This window comes from Daphnia magna, unplaced genomic scaffold, assembly GCF_020631705.1.
Source record: "Daphnia magna isolate NIES unplaced genomic scaffold, ASM2063170v1.1 Dm_contigs112, whole genome shotgun sequence".
In the NCBI taxonomy this organism is placed as follows: Eukaryota; Metazoa; Arthropoda; class Branchiopoda; order Diplostraca; family Daphniidae; genus Daphnia; species Daphnia magna.
The window spans coordinates 199,118-223,261 of NW_025533126.1; the positions used below are offsets into that span (position 1 = coordinate 199,118).

The 24,144-nt window shown below is 39.0% G+C and overlaps 3 protein-coding genes, 3 long non-coding RNA genes and 1 pseudogene across 6 annotated transcripts; 6 read left to right on the forward strand and 1 right to left on the reverse strand.

Moving 5' to 3' along the window:
• Positions 1-2,559: 2,559 nt before the first annotated feature.
• LOC123466657 lies at positions 2,560-3,126 on the reverse strand. The gene is made up of 2 exons (XM_045166878.1): positions 2,867-3,126; positions 2,560-2,787 (listed from the first exon to the last, which is right to left on the reverse strand). Exons 1-2 carry the CDS (start codon positions 3,103-3,105, stop codon positions 2,628-2,630), a joined length of 399 nt encoding a protein of 132 aa, XP_045022813.1. The 5' UTR covers positions 3,106-3,126; the 3' UTR covers positions 2,560-2,627.
• A 1,624-nt stretch (positions 3,127-4,750) lies between these two features.
• LOC123466666 lies at positions 4,751-5,215 on the forward strand. Its single transcript, XR_006641501.1, has 3 exons — positions 4,751-4,842; positions 4,926-5,070; positions 5,145-5,215. It is a non-coding gene; the product is annotated as an uncharacterized LOC123466666 (long non-coding RNA).
• A 95-nt stretch (positions 5,216-5,310) lies between these two features.
• On the forward strand, positions 5,311-6,978 carry LOC123466653 (annotated as a pseudogene).
• Positions 6,979-11,492: 4,514 nt separating this feature from the next.
• Positions 11,493-12,731, forward strand: LOC116931891 (ATP-dependent DNA helicase PIF2-like). Its single transcript, XM_045166873.1, has 3 exons — positions 11,493-12,439; positions 12,503-12,632; positions 12,728-12,731. The coding sequence occupies exons 1-3, from the start codon at positions 11,497-11,499 to the stop codon at positions 12,729-12,731; spliced, it is 1,077 nt and encodes a 358-aa protein (XP_045022808.1). The 5' UTR covers positions 11,493-11,496.
• Positions 12,732-14,746: 2,015 nt separating this feature from the next.
• On the forward strand, positions 14,747-14,972 carry LOC123466663. The gene is made up of 2 exons (XR_006641499.1): positions 14,747-14,825; positions 14,893-14,972. It is a non-coding gene; the product is annotated as an uncharacterized LOC123466663 (long non-coding RNA).
• Positions 14,973-17,351: 2,379 nt separating this feature from the next.
• On the forward strand, positions 17,352-17,861 carry LOC123466649. The gene is made up of 2 exons (XR_006641495.1): positions 17,352-17,411; positions 17,477-17,861. It is a non-coding gene; the product is annotated as an uncharacterized LOC123466649 (long non-coding RNA).
• Positions 17,862-19,253: 1,392 nt separating this feature from the next.
• On the forward strand, positions 19,254-20,329 carry LOC116935872 (rho-associated protein kinase 2-like). The gene is made up of 4 exons (XM_045166874.1): positions 19,254-19,500; positions 19,564-19,820; positions 19,891-20,094; positions 20,166-20,329. Exons 2-4 carry the CDS (start codon positions 19,619-19,621, stop codon positions 20,327-20,329), a joined length of 570 nt encoding a protein of 189 aa, XP_045022809.1. The 5' UTR covers positions 19,254-19,500; positions 19,564-19,618.
• The last annotated feature ends 3,815 nt before the right edge of the window (positions 20,330-24,144 follow it).

Below are 24,144 nucleotides of genomic sequence, written 5' to 3' on the forward strand. Positions count from 1 at the left end.
AACAACAAATAAGCCTACAACTACAACAAATAAGCCTACAACTACAACCACCCTGCCTACAACTACAACTACCACGGCTACAACTACAACTACTGAGCCAACAACTACAACCACTAGGCCTACAACTCCGAGTACTGAACCTACATTGCCATCAACTACAACTGAAACCACGTCCACTGCACTACCATCAACGACAACTATGGCGACGACAACAACAACTGAAGTAATAAGCAATTCAACAAAAAATAACACAACAACTGAAAAAATAGAAGATCCTCCAGTTACGAAAAATCACACCGGTATGGAAGATGCAATAATGGAAATTATTGAGGACACTGAAAAAACATCTCTTCAAGAAATACCCGAGGCAGCATCTTTAACACTAGAACAAGTACCGGAGGTACCAACAAAAAACGAAACAGAAAGCGGTCTACCCCAAAATATAGAAGAATTCGGCGACCAAATTAAATTCGATATTTCAAAAATGCATGAGCAATATAAAATAATTATAGAAACAGAACACGAAAACAAACTTGCAAAAGAAATTCGCGACGTATATTGTCAACTATCAACGATAAAGAAAACTCAAGCGGTGATTTTAGCTCAAAGTAACGGAATTCTTGCTGCTTCAGCGCTCGGATTACCCATCTGTACGAGACTGCAAGGCTTCGGACAAGCGATGACGCTCCAACAATGTGAAACCAAACGGATTTTCATCTCCGCAAAAGAATCCAAATGTGGATTTCAACCATTCTTTACCTATGAAGATAAAAACTGCACAATTGGAGTAGATGGATGGTCCATACATCCATATTCCGATTGCTTTTGGAAAACTCATTTGGTAAATTTAAATGGATTCCATCACACCTGGGAACACAATTCAACAGATGGAGAATGGGTAAAACAAAAAGCAAGCATTCACATGCCGAACTTAGACCTTATCACAGAGTTCGAAGAGTTGCACCTGAATGATTTCGACTACAGTCTGAAGAGCCATCCAGCGCATGAAACAATGGAAATAGAACAATTAAATATCTTAAACGATCTAGTAGGCCTAATGCAAGAATCAAATTCAAAATCTGTTTCTGACATAGTAATGTCAGAAAAACAGGATAATCAGATAGGAACCATGTTCTCATGGTTCGACACTTATAAAATTCTTATCCTATCTATCATAGGATTCATTGTATTCATCATATCCCTACGCATATTGATCATCTGTGACCCTTTTACAAGAATCATGGAAAAAATCCGACAAGCTAGAAGATTAAGACGATATGGAATAAATACGGAAGAAGCGCACAAATTAACATCAATGATCCCAAATTCAAGCACTCAACCACCGGAAGAAATAATAGAGCAACCGTTCACTAGGATGACGGCTCCTACACCTCTTACCATGGAAAGACCCACACAATCACGCCCGGCTCAACCAAGCGCACCGAAACAACGTAATATTTATCCTGTCATGGAAGAAAACTGGGAATCCGATCAAGCTCGCAAATGCACAGGAAAACACACGACTTGCACTTACGTTGTGGATTATGGAATGGTATGGGAAGACCTTTGCAGATGCTCAACAGAAGTTGAATCTAAAAACAACTAACATTAAAAAAAAAAAACAAAAAAACAAAAAAACAAAACAAAAACAACGTTCGAATTTAATCCAAATACTACACAAAAGGCAACACTATCTAAATGTAGCAACTGTGCGATGAAAACGCACCCAACTTTATCGGCAGCAAGAGCAGATGCCGTTCAGAAACGAACGCAAGCCATCACACGACTACGTGAGCAAGAAATTTTCTTAGAAATGATAGACGCTCCAAGGGAAGAAATAAGAAGGTGTATCATCCAGAAATTGGGCCCCGCTGCATGGGATTACCATCCGAAGGCAGAATTTCTAAACCAGAAATTTAACGACAAAACACTACTTCATACAAGCGTGAAAGCGGGAAAACTGGACATAACGGATTTACTGTTAGACTACGGAGCTGACCCAGATATAGAAGAGGATGGCCAGACCATTGCACATAGAGCGGCAGCAGAAAATAACAAGCTCTTGATCAGGATATTACGATATCACAAATACAAGTTTTCATCGTACAATAGCCTTGGAGAAACACCACTAATGGTCGCCATCGCCTACGGGCATGAAGAAGTGGCTAGTTATTTGTGGATAAGTTCCAACGTTGCACAAATATCAAAGGACAACAGCACCGTCCTACATTATGCCGCCAAACATGGAAACAACACTCTCGCTAGGGCAGCATGTGAAAGGAAAATTCACATTAACATCAATCAAACGACTAAACCAGGAAACTATACGGCCCTACACCTAGCCATAATGTATAGGCAAGATCACATAGCAAATATCTTATTGGAACACGGAGCAGATCCAGACATAACGGATGTCAATGGAAATACCCCGCGGGATTACGCGTTTGATGAACATAGAAGAAACATATTCGAAGATTGGAAATGTATAAGAAGCCGCAAGAGAAAAGCTTCTGACAATGAATAAAACTGAAGCAAAACAAAAAATTAAAAGAACCAACAAAAGTTTATTACCACTACTACAACAAAAACACTAAAATGAAAATATTACGACAACAAAATTGCATTCATTAGACAGAATCTTCGAATTCCTCCAGCAGGCATTCCGGTAAAAACACCGCAGACCGAGAAGTGGGATAGAAAATATCCTCGCCTGACTCCAACCACCACAACAACCTAGCGAGATGTTGAGGATAAAGATCGCGGTATCTCGCATATCCAGGATATCGGCTAAAAAACAGATAATAACAAAACGTTAACAAAATCGGAAACCTAAAAAAAAAAAGAAAGAAAAGGAAAACCAACTCACACGTAGTAATAATCACCGATCCAAACTCGCTGAAAGCCAAAATCGCAAGCAGAGGAAGGAGCACAGGGATTATTGAGTAGTGAAAACAACAGCAACTGCACTACCAATTCCTTGTCCTCGGGTCGAAATCGAGCAAAGAAACGAGACGGCGAAGAAAACAACAACACCCCCATCAGATGCAAAACATCATCAAAATTGCCCCGATGGCGCAACAAAAATTGTAAAGAGTCAACCTCCATTTTAAAACTCAAAACAAAAGACACGAAACGACAATGAACGACAGAAAACCAAGAACCGACGTAAAAGAACGGCAAGAAAAAAACTAAAAGAAGAGAAGAGAAGAAAAGCATACAAGAAAAAACGATTGAAATCTGCAGTAGCATTCCAGTAAAAAGGAACGTAGATCATCAATTATTAACTAACACTTTATTAACATAAAGACAATGAATAACGGTATAGAAAACATATCTTGTATTTTGTGCCTCATACTGTAGCCCAACAAACAAGAATAACGGTGAAGGAAAGAAAGTAGGTGACGGGTAAAAAACAAGTTTTCACCTAACCATTGCCACGCCACATGCCGAAGAGAAGTAAGGAGAAGAAGAAAATCAGAAGACAAAGAGAAAAATTGGAGGACCAATTTCTTCTTGCCGAAGGGGGAAGGAATGTAATAGACCGCAGCAACTCGTCCTAGCAACAGCAGCCCCACCCAGCAAGAAGGTCGTCACGAATGCAACCTCCCTGCGGATAATAGTTAATGATAAAAGTAAAAGTTATTGTAAACCCCTCCCTTCTTAACCTTCAATCTTGTGGTATATAAGTGCATGGTGGTATCGTCTTAAGTAGATTTAGTTTACTGGCAAATACACAGTCTAGAAACTATTACACCTTGTCGTCCAAAATTTTAATACTATGCTCTTCTTTGGTATAGGACTGCAGTGGTATCACCTTCTTCTTTTTTTTTGTAGAAGATCCCTATTACATCTAGACAAAAAAATTTTTTTGTTAATTGTAAGTAAGTTTTTTTTTTTAATTTTCCTCACCAATTATTTCTCGATCAGCAGTCCCCAATGCTGCTAACAGACATATAATTGTAAGCTAAGTCAGGAAATTCTTCGTTTTCTATAGCATTCACTAAACTTACCTGCAGGTTGTCAAATTTTTTAATGTATTTTACAATGTGTTATTTTAAATAAACTTACTGTAGTCGACTGTGTTGACACTAACGTTCTTTTGTTTAAGATCCTGGAGTATTCGTTAGTGCTCGTAATAACTAAAACTTTTCTTATTAGGTGAACTTTTCCTACCTAATTTATAATGTTATATATTTTGTCAAACTTACTTCAAATTTATCCACATATTTTGTAGTTTTCTCTGGGCCCATACGTTGAGACGGATTTCGTCACCATTTCCGTCAATCAAATTTATTATAAGGCAAGTATTCGAATGCGTTAAGAAAGTAACTTTATGAGTCACTCGACATTTAATAGGCCCTCTACAAAATTTTAATAGATATTACTTTTTAGGATTTACATAGTTAAAAATGTTATCACTTACTCTAGAAAACCCAGAGGAATATCCGCAAAACCTTTTGTTGTAGGAAGTTCGCCTGAGCTAAAATGGGCACGTTTTTCAACATTACTTCCTTTTCCCTTTCTATCTTTCTTTTTAACGCCCTAAATGACATGGTGTTAATTAGGCAAGCCCAGAGAATGCGTGTTCATACCACTGAGAGTATGGTTCAACTAGCCTGTTTTCCTTCAATACATTTTCAGGTCGACGATGCTTAGGTAATGGCTCGTTATGCACTTTTGCTTCCCCCCTCCCTTACATATTCAGAATTTTGTAATCCCCTACCCATACTTCTTTTGTTGAATATTGAAAAGCAAAGGTAGTGTTTCAGACCCTAACTCTAACTTATTTTTCATTTTCTTTGTTTTAGGAACAGTCTCAAGGCCAATTTACTGTTTTTTCTGGTAACATAATTTATTTCATTTGGGTTTAGTTTTCCTTTTCAATTTTTAAAATTTAATCCATAACATTATTTTTTAAATGTAAGGATTGACTGGAGATTCTGAAGGCCAAGGCTATTTCCCTCTTTCCAGTAACGTATTTAAATTGATTTGAAAATGCCTCCAAAAGGTAGGAAAACTTTTAATTCGAGGAAGGGATCATTCGCCTCAAAAAATAATAAAAAACGAAAAGTATACCTGATTCAATTTTTTATGATTTAATATAATAATTAATTTTCTTTCTGCTTCTTAACTTCAATATTTAGACCGCTGAAAATTCCGCTTCAAATTCTCAGGGATTGCAGGAAAATAATTTTGTTGACATTGAAGTTGAGGTAAACCTGTTCTTCAACGTGAGATTTTACTGTTTTTTGTTTACTCTTATTAAATTATTTTATTAAGGTGGGTGAAGGTTTTATTGAACTTGGTGAAATGATCACAGAAGCAAATCAAAATCTTCCATTAGAGATTGAAGTATTGTCGACAAGTATTCAAGATCCAATATTTAACCTGCATCCCGTATTGTCGTCAAATACGCAAGCTCCTATATTAAACCTTCATTGTAAAGAGACACACATCTGCCCAAAAACTAGTGAATTTTGAAAAGACCCAATCGTTGCTTTATTAGCTTTGGCTGTAAATTCTGGACAAAACAGATTTTCCGCGTCAGCTAAGCTTTATGGGTCTACTCCGGAAGAAGAAAGAAATTTACTTGAAGAACTGAAACGTGAAGTTGAAGGGAATTTTGACATTCGTGATCGCGGTAGAATCGTCGATGAATTTCAGCAGTGTTTTGACAAAGACTCCCTTCTTTTGGGCTGTGCTTGCTGCGGAATTAGAGCTTTCCAAATGAACAAAGTGCTCTACCTTCCAGTTCCTGTCGCTGAATTAGATTTGCTTAAATTAAACGAAGAACGTCAATTGTTGTTTTACGCAATACCCAACCCATATCAGCTATGTGTTAGCGTATACCTTTCGAGTTCAGGTTAGTAGTTTTCTTTAACCTAACCTTACCTAACCATAGTTCGTCAATTAATTTTGGGCTTTGAATTGGTTATTTGTCTCAACAGGTAAACTTTATCATCTTCATCCTGAACTGGTAAAAGAAGGTATTGCTTCACTTTGTTCTACTTGCCACCGAAATATCAAAAGTAGTAAACCGAAAATTCCAAAACTCTGTATCGCTGCTGGTATTGACTTTGGTCATCCTGGTCGATTAGGACTTCCGCAGTTAACTCTCTCAGAAGAACTTCTTATTTGCCGCAGTCGTCAATATGTCTCAATTTTGAAACTTGACGGATATAATGCTTCCGAACGACAAAAAGCAAAAAAGGGTCACGTGATTACGTACCCCCAACCAGATGGCACTACAAAATCGGCGGAACTTCAGAGATTGAATTCAAATTTTGGTAATCAGTCATTTTTTTAACTATAATTACTATGTTGTACTAACCTAACCTAACCTATCTAAACCTAACCTAAACTTTCCAACGACCTTTTATTTATCTAAATTTAAATTTATTATTTATAGATGGAGGAGAGTATCCTCGAACGGAAAATTTTGGTGAATTTCTCTCGATTTGAATTATCAGTTCTCGACTACAATTCGACTCTTTAATTCCAACTCGTTTCGGAGACGTCAATGAACTGCGCGTCCGAGTCGATGTTGTCTATCTTTGGCTTCATGCTCTTAAACATCTCAACCCTTTATATCGCAATGCTTCTATCATTGAAACAGAAGCAATGCATATGAAGTTGCAAAATATTTTGGTAGAATTAATCGAAAATGCTTCAATAGTTGACGCAGAAACTGAAATTCAAATCGATCGTTTGGTAACCCCAGAAGGATTATCTGATGTGCCAACAGATGAAATTCAAGATTCTGATAAAAATCCAGACATGCCATTGCCCGTTTCTCTCCTAACTCGTAGTTTGCCTGTAACTACGGACCAAACACAATCTGTTAGGATAGCTTTAAGGGGTCTTTTAGGTAATTTTTTTATTGTCAATATTCACGTAAACCCATACCGATTTAGTGATTCTTTTATTTGATATATTTTCAGAAACCTTAGATACATCCGCAAACGTTAATGTCCTACATTCGTCCCATGGAGAACCCCTAAATTCCGAAAACGTGAATGAAAGGATTGACCAACATATAAGCCAGGTAACCTTTATAATAGTGTTTTGTTGGCTTGAGATACTTGAAAAGGCGTTCTTTAAAAGTAACGCCGATACTGAAGCGTTACTATATCAAGAGCGGCATTAAATCGATATCGATTCCGCTACCGGTATTAACAACACAACTTTACTGTTCAAATATTTTCTTTATTTTTCAGATTCATATCGAGAGGGAAGCTTCACCCTTCAATGAATTTGAAGAAAATGACAGGCTGTTTTATTCAACGTTTCCATTTCTCTTCATTTTGGGCTGTGGGCTTGAATCAAGTGGAACTGTGTCTTCATCTTACGTGAGACACATGATGTTCCAATTTACCGGAAGTTTTTCATCATGTATTCGTCTCATCTTTGTTCTATTCGACCAGCTTCAACGTCACGCAGCTTCTCGCGTAATCGCTTCCAGGGTAAAGTGCAATCCAATATCGTTTGACACTTTTTACAAGTGGGTTAATGATCCAGCATTTATTGATCAGTTGAAAGAAGCAGCAAAAGATCCTAAATCAACTTCTTCTTTGAAGTTATTAAACAAATTAAACGTACACATCAAGTCGTGCACTTCAAGAATTCCATTCACTTCAAGTCAACGAGCAGTTTCTTTATCAAACCTAATTGGAATGCGTTACATGTTTGGACTTCCTAGTATATTTTTTACTTACGCTCCAGATGATGTAAATGGCACCTTAAATATCTCAGACTCTCATTACCTCAGAAAGATAACAATAATTTCCTTGCTGATGGAACCGGCTTATCAGAAGCAATTCAAAATAATGTTGCAGTTTTTCAAGAAATACCTATCACTCCTCACCATTTACGATTTTTTGGTTGGCAAAAGGACCTCTTGCTGCTGCCGAAATCTTTAGACTTTTAACTGAAACGGTTTTTACCACTCTGCTTGGGACCCCAACAGAGCATTCCTTCAAAAAGACAGTGCCATTACCGAGCAGAAGTTTTGGAGTTTTTGGTGTTCCGATTGCCTCATTTGGATGTGTAGAAGAACAGGCCAGAGGTTCGCTACATTTACATGTAGTTTATTGGGGAGGAAGTTTGCCATGCCAGATCCTTCAAAATTCAGCCATCTATCCAGAACTCTTATGTATGCCGTTAAAGCAATCGATGAGATGTTTAAGGCTGAAGTAGATTTGGCAGTCCACGTAGAACAGTTAATCGACAAATTCAACGGAGTAATGCCAATTAAACCTTCGCTCTTAAAAGCACATCATCCTTTACGTAACCCAGAAAAATTCAACCAAGATGTCCAGAAAACTGGTAGTTTAATTTGCAACTGTCTATCATTCGCATACCTGTCACGTTGGAAAATTTGGAAAAATTGGCTGTAGAATGCGTCGTGCGTGCAAACAATGGTTAAGAGTACGATGTGTACTCAAATTGTGCCTGCTGAAGACAGTAACGGACATCGAAGCTATAAATTACTTGAAGTAGTTCAACCCCCGAAATTGACTCGCAACGAAGCAGAAATATTTCAAGAATCCCGATTCCATTAAGAGACAAAAGGCTCATCATGTGGGAATTAATGCGTCGTTCCTTCCCTCCAATCCAATATGGAAATTCAAGTTCGTACATCCTCTATTTTCATATTTTATTTTCATTTCGGGTAATTATTTATTTTCGTCATTTGGCATTGGTTTTTGCATGGTTGTTAGGGCTGTTAATACCGATAACGGAGTCGATACCGATAGTATCGCTACTAGCGTTACTTAGGTTCGTGAACAGCAAAAATTGTAACGACAGACGAAGTTTCGCTATGGGAATATCGCTAGCGACGCTACTATCGGTATCGATTTCGCAACCAGCTAGATTCTATGCAGTAATAAAGATTGCTTATGTTTTCGGTTGTAAACCAAGCCAAAAATACTAATTAAAAAAATTTTCTTTTTCGTTTAGCTGATACGTATCTTCCTGAAATTCTGTTAACGAAATTCAATCAACTCCGCCAAGAACAAAAAGAACTACTGACCCAGGTTTTGGTAAAAAGGAATGGACTAATTGTTCGTTGAATACAACGGAACAATTTCGGCGATGCTTGGTTGCAACACAAATGTTAGCATTTTAGGAAGTGAAGAACAAGCGGAAAAGTACATTGCTTTATCTCCTTAAATATGTGACAAAGCCTCCTACTGAAATTACGCATAGCATCAGCCTTATCCATCACGCAAGACGAACAATTGAAAACTATCCGTCTGTGGCAGAAGATAGCGGAACTGATAAACGGACGGCTATGCATCTTCTGGAACCGAGTTACCAATCAAATCAGTAGTACTATCGTGAAGTTTCTTCGTCATTTGCTTCGCTTGCTATTTTAGGTAATTTCAAAATTGAGCGCTCTTTTTTCCATTTTGAAAAATGTTATTTCTTAGGGGGACTGGCCGAATTTACGTCTTGCTCTTTTTTTAAAGTTTATGTTCACGAAGCTTTTAAGTTTGCGGAAGAGCACCCTGATTACGCCGCTTCAATAATTTCAATTGATAATGCTCAAGAGTTTGAAAATTTGCCTGGATATGAATTTGAAGAAGAGGAGCCGAGTGATGACGAAGAGTTGGCTAGTTCTGATAAAACAACTAATTCAGCTAATGGTGAAATGAATGATTTAGATTCGTTCTTTTTCCCGAAGAAAGTGAACCTCAAGTGTTTGCACCAAGTGAAGAAAACAGTGATCATAACGAAGACCATTCAACTGCAGTCATTTACACTGGAATAACTGGAAAAATTGCTGTACCACAGCATATTCACTACTCCCACCGGGGACCAGAACTCCACGATTACAATCTTTATGAGTTTGCTTCCATTGTCGATGTAGTTCCGAAAAAAAGTCAGTAGCCGTACCAATTCATCACTTTGAGTCCCGAGGACTCAGTTGAAGATAATCAGTTTTATCAAGAGGTAGATTAAATATTAATTTTTTTTAACCTTTTTCATATCCCCACAATTCAATAATTTATTATTAGTTAAATGATCAAAGCCGAAGTGTTGGACGTCCATCTAATGGCTATTTTAATTTTGCTACAACACACCCGCTTTATGCCACGCATCAAATCCGCCTCCGATCCAAGATGAAGGTGCCGATTCCGAAATATATCCCGAAGCCACCACCGATAAAACCAGCTAAACTTACTGAAGCCTGAAAAAGCAAGCAAAGGTTATTTTCTCGTTATTTTTTAATATTATTTCGTCCGTGGAGGTATATTTTTATTGATGCTTTATTGGTTATAAGGAAAAATACTATTCAAATATCTATTTTTTTCAATATTTAAGGTACGATAATGGAAATGGTACCCTTCCAGGATCTCTAACGTGGTACGAATTTTGCAAATTCATCAAAGAGCTTGAAAATGGGATTGATGGCAATGGATCTTCAATTATTGATGTCGTTCGGTTACACTGGATCTTGAATATGAGTCATGGTTTTCGTACGAGCAGTACCGAAAGAGCTGCAGTTCAAAAGTTCGTTAGAAGATCAGCTACTATATGGGGGTACCTGATTCTTCGACACCAATTGGAAGCTTTGAACCCAGTGAGGAACCTATTCTTGAGGATGAAACCTTATCGAGTGAAACAGCTCAATTAGCTATTGATTTGCTACGCTCTGAAGCTGCTGCTGATGACCAAATGAGTCATTTAAAATTATAAAGAAAATCAATATCTACAAGCAACCGAGGCGGCTCTTGAAAAAATTCATGGAGGTATAGAGTGTGGATATTTGGTACCTCAACTTAATTTGATTGAAGCACAACGGGTGATTCATGCATTTCCAGAGATAGAACCAGATATTGCTGAAATTCTAAAAAATTTGAGTTCCAACTTTCAGGTAAGAAAATCTAAAACAATGAATGAAAGTAATGAAATGTCCACTCTCTTTCGTACAGCATTTAATTGTGGTCAGAAATTTATGGAATTTTATGAATTCTTTACATATTTCGATTTCTCATAAATTTATGGAGATTTAAAAAAATGGTCTGCCACAAATGTTCATGAAATTGAATGGACTTAAATACCTGGATAGCAATGTGATTCTAACGTACAGTATATATATTGAAAGATTATTAATTTCGGATATTTCGCCCACAGGAAAATGAAAACAATGATGACGTAACGCTACAAGTGAGTGATGATGTAATAACCTCAAATCAACCAAGAAACATCAGCAATGAGTATAACGTGGTCGATGAAAACCAATTGAACAGGGGTCAAAAATTGGTTTTTGATTGCTGCAAAACATATTTTCAGGTATGTTTGAATGTACCTTTTTCTACTATTTATCTCAAGTTGGAATGGTAGCTTAGGTATTAGTTTTTCAGTTTTAGTTATTCCACGATAAATTGCCCGATGCTACCACTAACTACATGCGATCTCTTAGTTACTTCCTGAAATTAACCCGCTTAACGTTTCATAATAATTGTCTAGGCAAAACGCGAAGCAGATATGCATGGATATGAAATTCAGAATCCTATTTATATTCTTGTTCATGGCGGACCGGGAACGGGAAAATCATTTTTGACTCGCTGCATAAACAATGCTGCACAAGAAATGGAAATGGAATACAGCATAATGTGCGTTGCTTTTACTGGTATTGCAGCAGCAAATCTACCTAATGGTAGAACCATACACAATCACTTCAACTTTACGATCAGTGACTTGAAGAAATTGACTTTTGTCCCAGACTTGTCAACGGATAAATTAAACCAACTTCGTTCACGTCTTACCACGTCCAAGCTTATATTGTTGGTAATTGATGAAATATCATATATTTCTCCTGAAGCTCTTGGCCAAATTGACAACCGTCTACGACAACTAATGGGAAAACCGGAATCTCCTTTTGGTGGAATCGCCGTTCTTTTAATGGGTGATTTTTATCAGTTACCACCCGTTTCCGAACCTTTCAATCTCTATAGTGCAACTATGAAACTTCTCGTTGACCGAAAAGAAATAGAAAATGGAGATCCTGGTCCAAGAACTAGAGGAGCTCTTCTTTTTAGCCAATTTAGGAAATTTGAGCTTTCACAACAAATGAGGGCTGCCGATGACGCTATTCACACTGCAATGCTTAATCAAATGAGAACGCCTGATCCTGGATGTCGCTACATAAATTCTGAACACCTTGCCTCAATAAAAATTTTGACAACCAACGACATTCAAGAAGACAATTTGTGGCAATGGGCTCCTGTTGTTGTCACCAGCAATAAAGAACGTGTATTAATCAACAACTCACAATCAAAATGCTGGGCTTTGCAGAAAAAAACGCCAAGATTCATTTGGGAAATTCCTTTAGTTGGAGATTTGGCATCATCAATCACGACGAGCATCCATCAACATATTTACAAGACCATACTGGAACTAAAGGGTTGTTTTGTAGCTGGTGCCCCAGGTAATATAATGATAGAAACATAAGCCGCTTGTATGTAAATTAATTTTCTTTTGACTTTTAAAGGTTACCTTACCCAAAATATTAATCCTTCTCTAGGACTTTCAAATGGAACCCCAGTTAATTATCATTCTTTGACTTTAAGTCCACTTGAAGATATGCACAGTGTAATGGAAATGATGGTGAACAACGATGGGTCAGATATCTTCCTTAAATTTCCACCCACATATATACACGTTGAGGTTCCAACTTTGGACCCAGTTTTATTTCAACATAAATCTTTGTTCAAAGATAAAGTTATTATTCCGGTGAAACTGAAGTCCCAGACAGAGGAGCACAAAATTCATTTTCCTTTGAAAAATAACCATTTAACAGTTAAAGGGAAGGCACATGCGGTAGTTTTGGCTTTTGCTATTACTGTCCATAAAATGCAAGGCCAAACATGTTACCGGTTGATTTTAGATATTAATCCACGCCCTTTCAAACCTTCACTAACTTACCATGGTATTTATGTTGCACTTTCACGTGTTCGAAAGAGTCGTCACTTGCGTCTACTACCCCTGCAACCCTTTTCAACAAACTTTAATTACCTTTCTGAATTACACCCTCCCAAAACCTTAACACATTGGCTCGGTAGATTTAATACTGAAGGAGTCTGGTCCGTTTAATTTTCATTTTTTCCCGAATAATTTGGTTTGAATGTATTAATAAACTATATACTACAAATACTACGTGAACGCCCACGAATCATCCGGGGAAATGCTGCTCTTTCTCGCTTTTCTGTAGAATCATTATTTTTGACCATGCCCTAAAACCACGTTGAACCTCCCAAAACCTTAACACATTGGCTCGGTAGATTTAATACTGAAGGAGTCTGGTCCGTTTAATTTTCATTTTTTTCCCGAATAATTTGGTTTGAATGTATTAATAAACTATATACTACAAATACTACGTGAACGCCCACGAATCATCCGGGGAAATGCTGCGCTTTCTCGCTTTTCTGTAGAATCATTATTTTTGACCATGCCCTAAAACCACGTTGCAACGCGTTGCTAGTTAAAACAAAGAAAATGAAATACAAAAGTCATGTTAGCGAACGTCATAGACGGTGTTGATCGTGACATTGTTTTTAACTTCGATAGCGTAAAATGATTTCGTCCCTTGAATGACGAAGCGTGAGCATTTTTTCGCAATGTATTCTGCTTTCTGCAAACCAACACCGTTGATGAGTTATTGCCAACGTCGATATTACCTCGGACACCCAAACTAACCAAATCAGCATCTCCATTGATTTTACCTCCGGATTTCAGTAGAAAGCGAATGGCAGGGATCTTCCTATGGTGAACAAACCAAAACATTTTCAGTTGTAAAATCTCCGACCCACACATGATGAGGAACAGTATGTTCTGATTATTATACGAGATTTTTATTACATTGGGTGACTATTGCGGTTCACAACCGTTACAACCAAGATTTTTGATCAAATTAAATATGGAAGGCGTGTGGATGTAGTTCATTCCAATCTTCGGATGGATTGGCGAAGCATCCTAGCGAAAGAAAAAACAAGGAATTTACGTAATAGTTTGAAAACAAAGAGATATAGAGATAAGAGATAACCCACTATGTCTCCTTCTTTTTCTTTTCTTCCAGTTTCCGTCAACCTTTTCTCTGCCTACCGTTTCTAGGATGACAGAAAGCCACCAAGCTTGTGTATATATAACACACTGTGCATAGTAGAATGAATGAGGTGCAATAAAAGATGCTGTGGCCGTATAAAAAAAACACACCGAGTTGACCGCGCTTGAAAAATCTTACCATACACACACCACTTTCTCATTCTCTCTTCTTCGTTCTTTATTATTTAATTCTATAGAGCTGCTTGTAGTGTTGTTAGTTTAACCTTATGCCATTGGTAGAAACCACGGCGACTGATCAATCAACTTTCGTTTAAAAAAAAAAAATGAGCTGGTTAATCTCATGCCATTGTTAGAAACAACGACGAGAAGAACGACGATCAAATAAGATATGGTACTTGTATGTTCTCAAGCTAAAGGGGAATTGGCAAATCCCGTACAAAGTAATTTTGGAATGTGTGATGAAGAGGAGCTAAGAAAAATTTACAAAATCAAAGAAGTAGAAATGAAAACTATACCATTGTTGGATTCTGTCATCAACAGAATTTCCACCAAAGAGATAGTTACATTGTAACCCATAGCCAAAAACTAAATATTGAGTAGTGAAATCAACTTTATTCTTCATTCATATTTGATTGTACATTTCACAATTTTCACTTCATCAGTTGGCCTGTCATCTTTATGTATTCTGCTGTGAGTCCCTATTAGGTATACCTTCTCGAAGGTTAGCCAACACGTCATTCTGCTTGTGGATGGTGAGATTTGCATACATTGTTCTTTCACAATAAATCTTAATTTGTACACACATTTTCCCTTTGGAAGTTGACTTACAACTTGATAATAATGGCAACATACTTGCTGGTCGATTTGCTGCTAGTGACATTCGACATACAGCAAGAAATTAAAAATACGGCCGACACCTCATCATTACCCGTTTTCCGTGAGCCTTACCTCCTGAGATTTATTAATTATAACGGTCTGGCTTTCTTCCTACTGGCTAATTTTCTGACGGGGCTAGTCAATATGACGTATGATACGATTCACATGACGCCGATGGCTTCAGTTGTACTCCTCTTCAGTTATTGCACTGTGCTCTGCCTTTGCGTGGCCGGCATGTATTTGTGGCGTATGCGAATTTGAAGTCGCTGTTTATGCTTGTTGTGTACATTTCCAATACAGATGAAAGGCGTTGACGATTTCCAGACCATGTCTCTGGTACGTAATGTCACTTTTATTGTTTTATCACTCCACAGTCTTAAACAATAATAGTTAAGTGATGTCTTAGGGTGAACACACTGTTTCGGTGGAAGGGGAGAAGAAGGATCAAAGCAATGAGAATGTGGAATGAGTTTGGGAGTATAGTTTGGATAAAAGAAGCGACCATTACATCATGTCGTTTAATTTTTGTTAAGAAATTTTTTTGAAGGCACAAGATTTTGTCTGTAAAAAGAATCCGAAGAGATTATAGTAAACCCGTTTTAGAACGGCCTAGTCACACAAGATCATATGGAAAAAGATGAAAAGAAAACAATGGGAAAGCTTGAAGAAAACAAATTTGGCACGCTGCAGTTTCCAAGAATGCACCTTTTTAAGTGAAGGGGGGGGGGAGATTCACGGTAATTGATATTGTTTCTCGACCAAATGTACATCAAATGCAAGTAGAGGGAGGAGACTGCTATAGGCTGTCAACTGAATTCGGTAGGTTTGGGATAACGTAGAAAAAAAATAAAAATAAAATAAAAATAAATGGTGGACTGTTGACAGATGCTCGGTTGGAGAGGGTAATGCAACTGTCCGGAGGACCAGCGGCAATGGGAGTTTCGATGCTATCAGGTTTCTAACTTTCTACTTTTGGCAGGTGCGGTAGAACTCCGAGCGGTCGCTAATGACTTGCAAGTAGTCGGTCATGCGCACATTCATGGCCATAACTTGCTCAGAAAGGTCTGTCAACCGACGCTCATGCAACAAGTATTCATCCTCCATTTCTAAACATAGGGGCAGAAAAAATTTAGAACAAACGTTATCTATACTTTAACCGCACCAAACGGAGTCAAGTTAATACAAACATACATTTAAGTTCTTGGACTTTGGCAAACACGCTTGCCGTCAGCCGATTAGCCTTATCTTGAAGACGGGCGGAGCGTTCACGAGCGTCACCACTTCTTGCCGTTTTCTCTTCCAAAGCCCGCAGGGCTCGCTGATAAGCCGTGTCCAACTCTGATGCGCCTTGTCCGGCGCGGGTAACTAACGATGCAGCCACGTCAGACTCGCGGGTCGCTTCTTTAACATCTCGCTCGTTCTTTATCAGCTTTCGCTGCAATTCACGTAACCTTTCCCGCAGTCCCTCGACCTCCTGGACTGATTCACTGGCTTTGGCTTAAACGTCGGCCGTCTCACTTAGATGCGATACAGCTGCGCTAATATCCTAGTAGATGACGTGAGGAAACATAAAAGATATTATAAATTTATGAGACAGTAGGCGAAATAAAGCCTTTACCTTATCAGCCGTTTGAATAGCTTCTTCTGCCTTGTCTTGTGCGGCTTTAGCGGCAACCAAAGAGTCGAGCACTTGCTGAACAACAGTCAGAATTCCCTGGGCATGGGCTTTGGCGGTGTCGGCACGATCTTTGAGTGCTTTTGCTGAAGCCAAATCACCAGACGTCTCGGCCAGAATGGCGTCAATGCTGGTCAGGGAAGAGAAAGTGTCGTTATTGCGTCGTGCTAGGTCAGTGATCTGTTCGGGTCGTAACGAAATACCCTTAGACAAAACATCAGTAGCCAACGATCGGATGTCGGCCGGACTTGCACCAGATTCTTCAAGGAATTCGTCAATTTGGTTCATCAATTCGTCCACTTGCTGTGTGGAGGATCCCTGCGGATCGCAGTTGCAAGGCCGGCACGAGTTGTCAGATGGATTACCCCAATAATTGGTGCGACACTGATCACACTTCCGCCCACCGAAGCCCTGACGATTAAAAATTACTGAAAAAAAATGAAGAACAACACAGTCTAACTCCAGTAATTATTATTATTATTTTCCAAGCTTTCTATATTTTACTTGCCTTGTTGTCATTAGGTTCGAAGTCCAGAGGGAAAAAGCATTCTTGGAGTTCTCCCTCTTTGCTATGTGGCATGGATTTGCTATAGAGGAAATTCACATCGCGGTTTCGCGTGTCAATTGTTTCGATGTCCGCCATTTTCTCTGGTTGTTTATGTCATGTTTTGCGTTGTCTGTATTGGCTGAAAGTGTTATTTCCCAATACAAAGTGGATTTTGTGAATCAGTGTTTAATTTTTTTCAATTTTTTTTTTGTGTCAGTTAATTGCTACGTATCTTAGTTAGTATGTATAGCAATTTCTGTTTCCAGATCACATTTCTTGTATTTTTAAAAAAATCTTTTCTGTAGGGCTGTCAGAAGATAAACGTAAGTATGCAGCAAAACTATTAATAGTAGGTTGTGATTGCCCCTATACAATTCACGAAGAGTATTGGTGCAATGGACTTAGCATCGCAGGAAAAATGCCACTGGTAACCAATCTTGACTTGGTAAATTACCTGCTATGTTCCAAGTCTCCATACACGCATGAAGATTTAAAGGCTTACAAGGGCCTTGAGACCTACAAGAGATTTTTCGATGGGGGAATTGGATCATTTTGTGCAATCAGTCTTTTAAACAAAAATGTGTTGATGAAAGCGAAGGTTATTACTCTTCATTTGTTTATTTGTAACATTACTATAACATATAACTTTTTGATGTCATAACGTATAAATAAATTATACTTCATAATTTGTATTACCTCTTGAACATTTAAAATTACTCTTCTTGACTCTCTATCCATGGCTGACTTAGCGTTAACATACACTTTGTCAAGATTCAGGGATGGGGCCCAGTCTGGGTGTGTTTCTCCAGTGTACTAAAAAGGTTTTCCTGTGTGATTTCAAATAGAAGAATTAGATAGACACATTCACTATTAATAAATTTGTTGAGACTTACCTAGAACAAAATGTGCATTACAAACTCTAATGTTATTTGTTTTTGCAACCCGGGGCACAACAATATTGAAAACCCATGACAGCCCTACAGAAAAGATTTTTTTTTAAATACAAGAAATGTGATCTATACCTTGGTGAGCTATCCAAAAGCTTTTCAATTTTTTCTTTGTTGACAGGATCAGAAATGTTAGACCCAAAGAGAACAGTTTGCTGAACAACTTCATTGTTGCTACTGATGTCTGAGGCAGGTACAGCAGGAATAAAGGACCAATCTTTTTCTCCAATCGAAGAGGAAGACTAGTCCAGATCAATTAGGATTTCCTGTTTGATACCATCCCTTATAGGCCATTTTTCCTGTACTCCGCCAGCAGAGTCACTCTCCTGCTCACCATTTTCTGACGTCCGGGCCATTGTTTAATGACTCGATATAGAACTTTCCCATGACACAGCGAGCCAACACGGTTTATGTTTAAGTTTCCTTTGATCCATAACAGAAAACCCATTAATAACAAACAAAGGGCCCAATGTTGACTGTTGACTTACCCTAACATATGATCAAATGAATAATCCATTCACAGCACTTACAACCAAAACGAAAAAAGGAAAATAAAGGAACGCGTTTCAGAAGAATTGTTAGGGTTACTTAAGTTACTTAAGAAGTTACTTACAGACACTCATTCTAAAGCATGCTTTGGTCTTCGTTTAAGAGGGAAGGCTCACCGTATCACATGTAAAGGAGAAAAAGGGCAAAAGATTAATCATTTTACAAATAATAATAACTTACGTACTAGGAAAAAGCTACAGTGCCCCATGTATCACCATGATTACAAAGATGCAAACACAGGATTGATCCCATGCTCGCAAAATGCAAACACAGAATCAACCCCATGCTCGCCCCCACCCAGAATGCAAAGATGCAAACACAGGATTGATCCCATGCTCGCAAAATGCAAACACAGAATCAACCCCATGCTCATAGGCTACACAACACACAAGCGACACAAGCTGGGCCAGGATAAAATGCAAGAAAATTGCATTTACCTTTTTTTTAAAACACTAATTTACCCCCATCGCTGAAGGTAGTGGGTGTGTTTAGGTAATCGTAACTTTCCCTCTTCTTTTTTTTTTGAATCCCCGCCTTCATTTGTTTTTTTGAACTTTCAGAATCGTTTTTTGGGATTATATTATCCCCCCCCCCTTTTTACTTCAGCTGATACCTTTTTTTATGTGGTTCCTCCTTGAGTCGGATGTTTTCCCTTTCAGGACTTACAATCGTCACTTTATGAAGAGAATCAACTCCGAATCAAACTGCAAATGGAGGTCGACAGCAAGGATTCCGAAATTGAACAACTATCTCAGAAGTTGGCTTCGGCATCAGCTGATACCGTATCAAATATTAGTAGCGGAGCAGAGAACGAATCAGAAGAGGGAGTTCAAGTGAGGAGTCCAGTGTTTTAACGTGCATGTAACTCATCTTAACCTAATCTTTGCGTTTGATAGGATTCTTGGTTAGAAGGCTGGCTTTTTATTCCTTCAAAACAAAATATTCGGCGCCATGGTTGGCGAAAACAATACGTGGTCGTGTCGTCCAAGAAGATCTTCTTTTATAATTCAGAGAGGGACAAGCAGAACCGATCCCGTTCTCATCCTAGACTTGAACAAAGTCTTCCACGTCCGTTCTGTTACACAGGGCGATGTCATACGCGCTGATGCCAAAGAGATTCCCCGTATTTTGCAGATTCTCTACGCCGGCGAAGGTATGGAAATCTATTTATATTTGTTTTATTTTAAATCAGCCTTTTAATTTTATGATTTCTGTCCTGGAAGGCGAATCTCGTAAACCAGACGAGAGCACCCCACCGCCGGATTTAGTCGGTCGTGAGGAAAAACCTGGAACTGTTAATCACAAAGGCCACGAACTTGTGGCTATTAGTTTCCACATGCCAACCACTTGTGAAGTGTGCTCAAAACCTTTGTGGCATATGTTCCGACCCCCACCTGCCCTTGAGTGCCGCCGGTGTCGCATCAAAGGTATTTAAACTAATCTGATAAGTCATAGGATAATCACAAGTGGCTAATTTTTTGTTAACCTCATTTTGCAGTTCACAAAGAACATTTGGATAAGCGTGAGGAAATTATCGCTCTCTGCAAAGTCCACTACGATCCTAATACAGCCAAAGAGATGCTCTTATTAGCAGGGACGATAGAAGAACAACAGCAGTTGATATCGCGTCTGTCGAAAAAGATCCAGAAATTTAATACTTAATAGATAAACTGTTACTCAGCTGGTCTATGCGGGTATTTGACATTCTATGATTCGTTTAAAGTCATTAAATGTCACGAACTTGAAGACTAACATAATTGATTGAATCTGAAATTCATCCCTGCTGATGTGATTGCATGGGAAAAAGTTGCACAAAGTAGCAAAACAAATCGATAGAAAAGTGCAATTGATGAACTCTCTTCTTTAGCAGTAAATGAGATTGTGGCACCGAGGGAATACGAAAGATACAAGAAAATAAGAAATGGAAGAGAAAGCTTCTTCTCGTTTTATTTGATGTGTTAGTGCGTGCGTGCGTGAACCACGTACAAGTCGGCGCGGATGGCTCTGCGCAGTCGTTCTGTGATTACGGTAAGGAGATGTGTTCAGCGTTAGGTCGACCTGGGCGACAGTTGGCCAGCCTTCGTCATCGAAGAGAGAGTGTTATCCGCCTGCAAATGTTTGTTGATTGCTTCACATTTTTTCGAAAGAACGATCTGGTTCGTCATTCACTGCGGCCTACATCGAGTGTTGATCTAGTTTGTGTCGACGGTCATCGTCCTCAATTGCAAAAATATGGCCTTAACGTACTAGTAGCGTTTGAGGCAACAGGTTGCTTTTGGAAAGATTGTTTCTTTTCAGCAACACGTGTGGTGCTTTCGATTCTTTCCAAATGCCGCGAGAGCAGCAGCTGGATCGTGTGGGAGGAGGCGGAGTGAGTCGGCAAAACAGACGGCCACCACTGATCAAGAATCAGTTGGATGCTGTTTAATGTTAGATCCTCACTACAGCAATAGTAGCATGTATTTGGGCGATGAGGGAACTTATGTCTGTAAAGCATTCAGTCCTCGATCTTACGTCATTCAAAAGGTGCTTTTGAAAAAATATTATACTTTTTTTCCTCGCTCCGCCCTTACGTTTTCGTTTCGTGTTATTATTGGTTTTTTTAGTTTCTCGGTGTCGTCTGGATGTGGTAGATCCGGTGTGGGGGTGTTGTCGAGCTGGATTGTATGAGAAAAGAGAAAAGGCCGATCAATACACGTCGTTGCTCGAGTGGATGGTTTTTGGGTGGGCGGATACATTCGATCGAGGGTGTGCAACAGGGATTCTTTATTTTCCCTCTTTTTCTCCATATTTTCCGATTTTTTTTGCGCCCCAAGATTTCCGATCAGATGAATGGATGGGCAAAAGCGGCTGTGCAGAAAAGGGTTGAGATCGGATGGAAGCTCTGACGTCAGCAGGCCCACGTCATTCCTGCGATACCATTGATCGGTCATATCCCACTCTTGACTATTTCAACCTCTCGTCTTTTCGATGTTTTCAATGGCATTTTCCCTTTGTTTTTATTTTTACTGTTGTTGCGCTACGTTCTATCTTGACAACCGTATCTGTTGTGTATTGTGTTGTCGCTAGTAGGATTTATATTTGAACTGCGCTATCAAACAATTTAAACAAAAAAAAATTTAAAATACACATTGTATTAAAAAAAACATACACGATCACCAAAATTAATTAGGGCATTCGTTCAATTTATGTCCCCTCTTTTTACACTAAAAAAATGAAATTTAGATATAATTAGTTAATTTTATAAAATTTCTTCTTACTTTTATTCACTGAATATGCCTTAATCGGTTTTCGGCGCTTCTTTTGCACCTTTTTTTTTTCTTAGATAGTTGTTCCTGGAAATAGATAAATTAAAAGATTAATTAGAAAAATTAAAATAAATATATACAAAAAAATCTTACCGCATGACTGGATGCCATTGGTGACACGACGGACGTTGGCAGGATGGCAGGGGTCTCGACGGCCGGCGGCAAGATGGCCGGTGGAACCACGGCCGGCGGCAAGATGGCCGGTGGAACTTCGGCCGGCGGCAAGATGGCCGGTGGAACCACGGCTGGTAGCAAGATGTCAGGTTGTTCAAAAGGAGCATCTTGTCCATCAGACACCTGCTCAGGTTCCCCGGCCGAATCACCGATGCTTAATGGTGAAGCTTCGCTGGCCAGCAAAGCCTCGCAATATAGCAAGGCTTCGCCGTCCAGCTCTACCTCACCGTTGACATCGGCTGGTCCGGCCTGTTCCACTGTAGCAGCCCTAGAACAAATAGTTAAAATACGTTAATTAAATTTTAAAAAAGAATTTACCTTAATTGTTAACTTACCTTAAATTACGTAGAAATTCCCTAATGAGGGACCTACAGTTATTGCAGTTTGAAAAATCCGTCCAATCGGGTGTGTCGTACCCGACATATTTTAGCAATTATTGGACCTTTCGTCGATTTTCAAACTGCACAACCCTAAAAACGGCGAAGAAAAATAATTAAAAAACAATAAGATAAAAAAAATTTAAAAATGAAATTAAATTTGATAATGTTACACTTACCTTCGGTTTAAATAAATAAATATATTATAATATATTATATAAATAAATAAACAATCCTCAACCTCGAAATCTTGGTACATGTTGTACATGTTGGAGGGGACTTGGTGGATGGGGACTTGGTGATTCCTTGGCATCTTGGTGATAGATAGTGAATGAACCTTGAGTTCAAAGGGCATGCGGACATTGGACCCCCAACAGTGACCCCGGAGGGTACCCCGACACCAGCCCCCCGACAGTAGCCCCCCCGACACCATCCCCCCGACAGTAGCCCCCCCGACACCATCCCCCCGACAGTAGCCCCCCCGACACCAGTCCCCCCCGACATTGGCCCCCACCGTTTTTGCAGGGGGGCTACAGTCGGCGAAGAGGGCGACACCAGCCCCCCCTGGCAATAGAAGTGGGGGGCCTTTGTCGTGTAGGCATACGACACCAGCCCCCCCTCTCTTAAAATCATTCAAGTAAGGGGCCAGTGTCGTACTATCAACCGACACCAGCCCCCCCCCCCCCTTTGATCTGTCGCGGTGGTAGCCGACACCAGTTCCCTTGTCAGTGCTTTAGTTGAACGTTGTATATTATCGAATGTTGCTGCTACTATTGTGTGTAGGTTTGTGTTAATTTTTAGCTATTTGTTTGTAAATAGTTAGCAAGATTCATTAATTTTTGTTTGGGTTCTGTGTGTTTGTTCAGTTGGCAGTGGATGGCAGTGCTAGGAATCACCTATTTGAAGTGGAAGGAAGGTTGCACATATCCACATGCAGCCTCAACAGCAATATGTAAGAATTACTTTGTGACAAATATTGATTTACTAAATTTAGTGTTCATTTAGTAGAATCACAGTGGTTTAGTTTGATCACAGGGAGCATTCATTTGACAAGCATTTGTAGGATAGTCCTCATTACTGAAGTTGAATCTGAAATGAAATTCATGAAGGAACTGCAGCGAGGAATTCAAAGTTTGGTGAAACGGAGATAATGTGATGGACTATTCACTATGTGATTCATCGTGTGATTCACATCAGTGTTCTCGTATTGATGAAATGCTGGAAATAAGGTATATGGTGAGATGTGTGTATGAGGACTCCAAAACCGTTTCTAAGAAAGGTGTTAATACACTATTTAAGATGTTAAATTTTTTTTAAAAGGTACGCCAATTTAATGATTGAATTGAAGTCAGGGTATTGAACGAATTTCGATTTCCCGTCCTTAGATTTTTGCCGGTTGTTTAGCGGCTACCTACAGCTGTACTCTCTGCCCAGTCTCATCTCTGCACCAACAGTGTTCCAGGCATTTTGTAAGGATTAAACATATCCTTATTGAGTCCTTTTGGGCGTGGATACGGTTGAATTATTATCGCCGAGCTAAACGCAATTGCTCCATCTCCAATTTCTCATTGACTGTTTACAGATTCATCAATGTTTCAACGTTCCATGCTGAATTGGT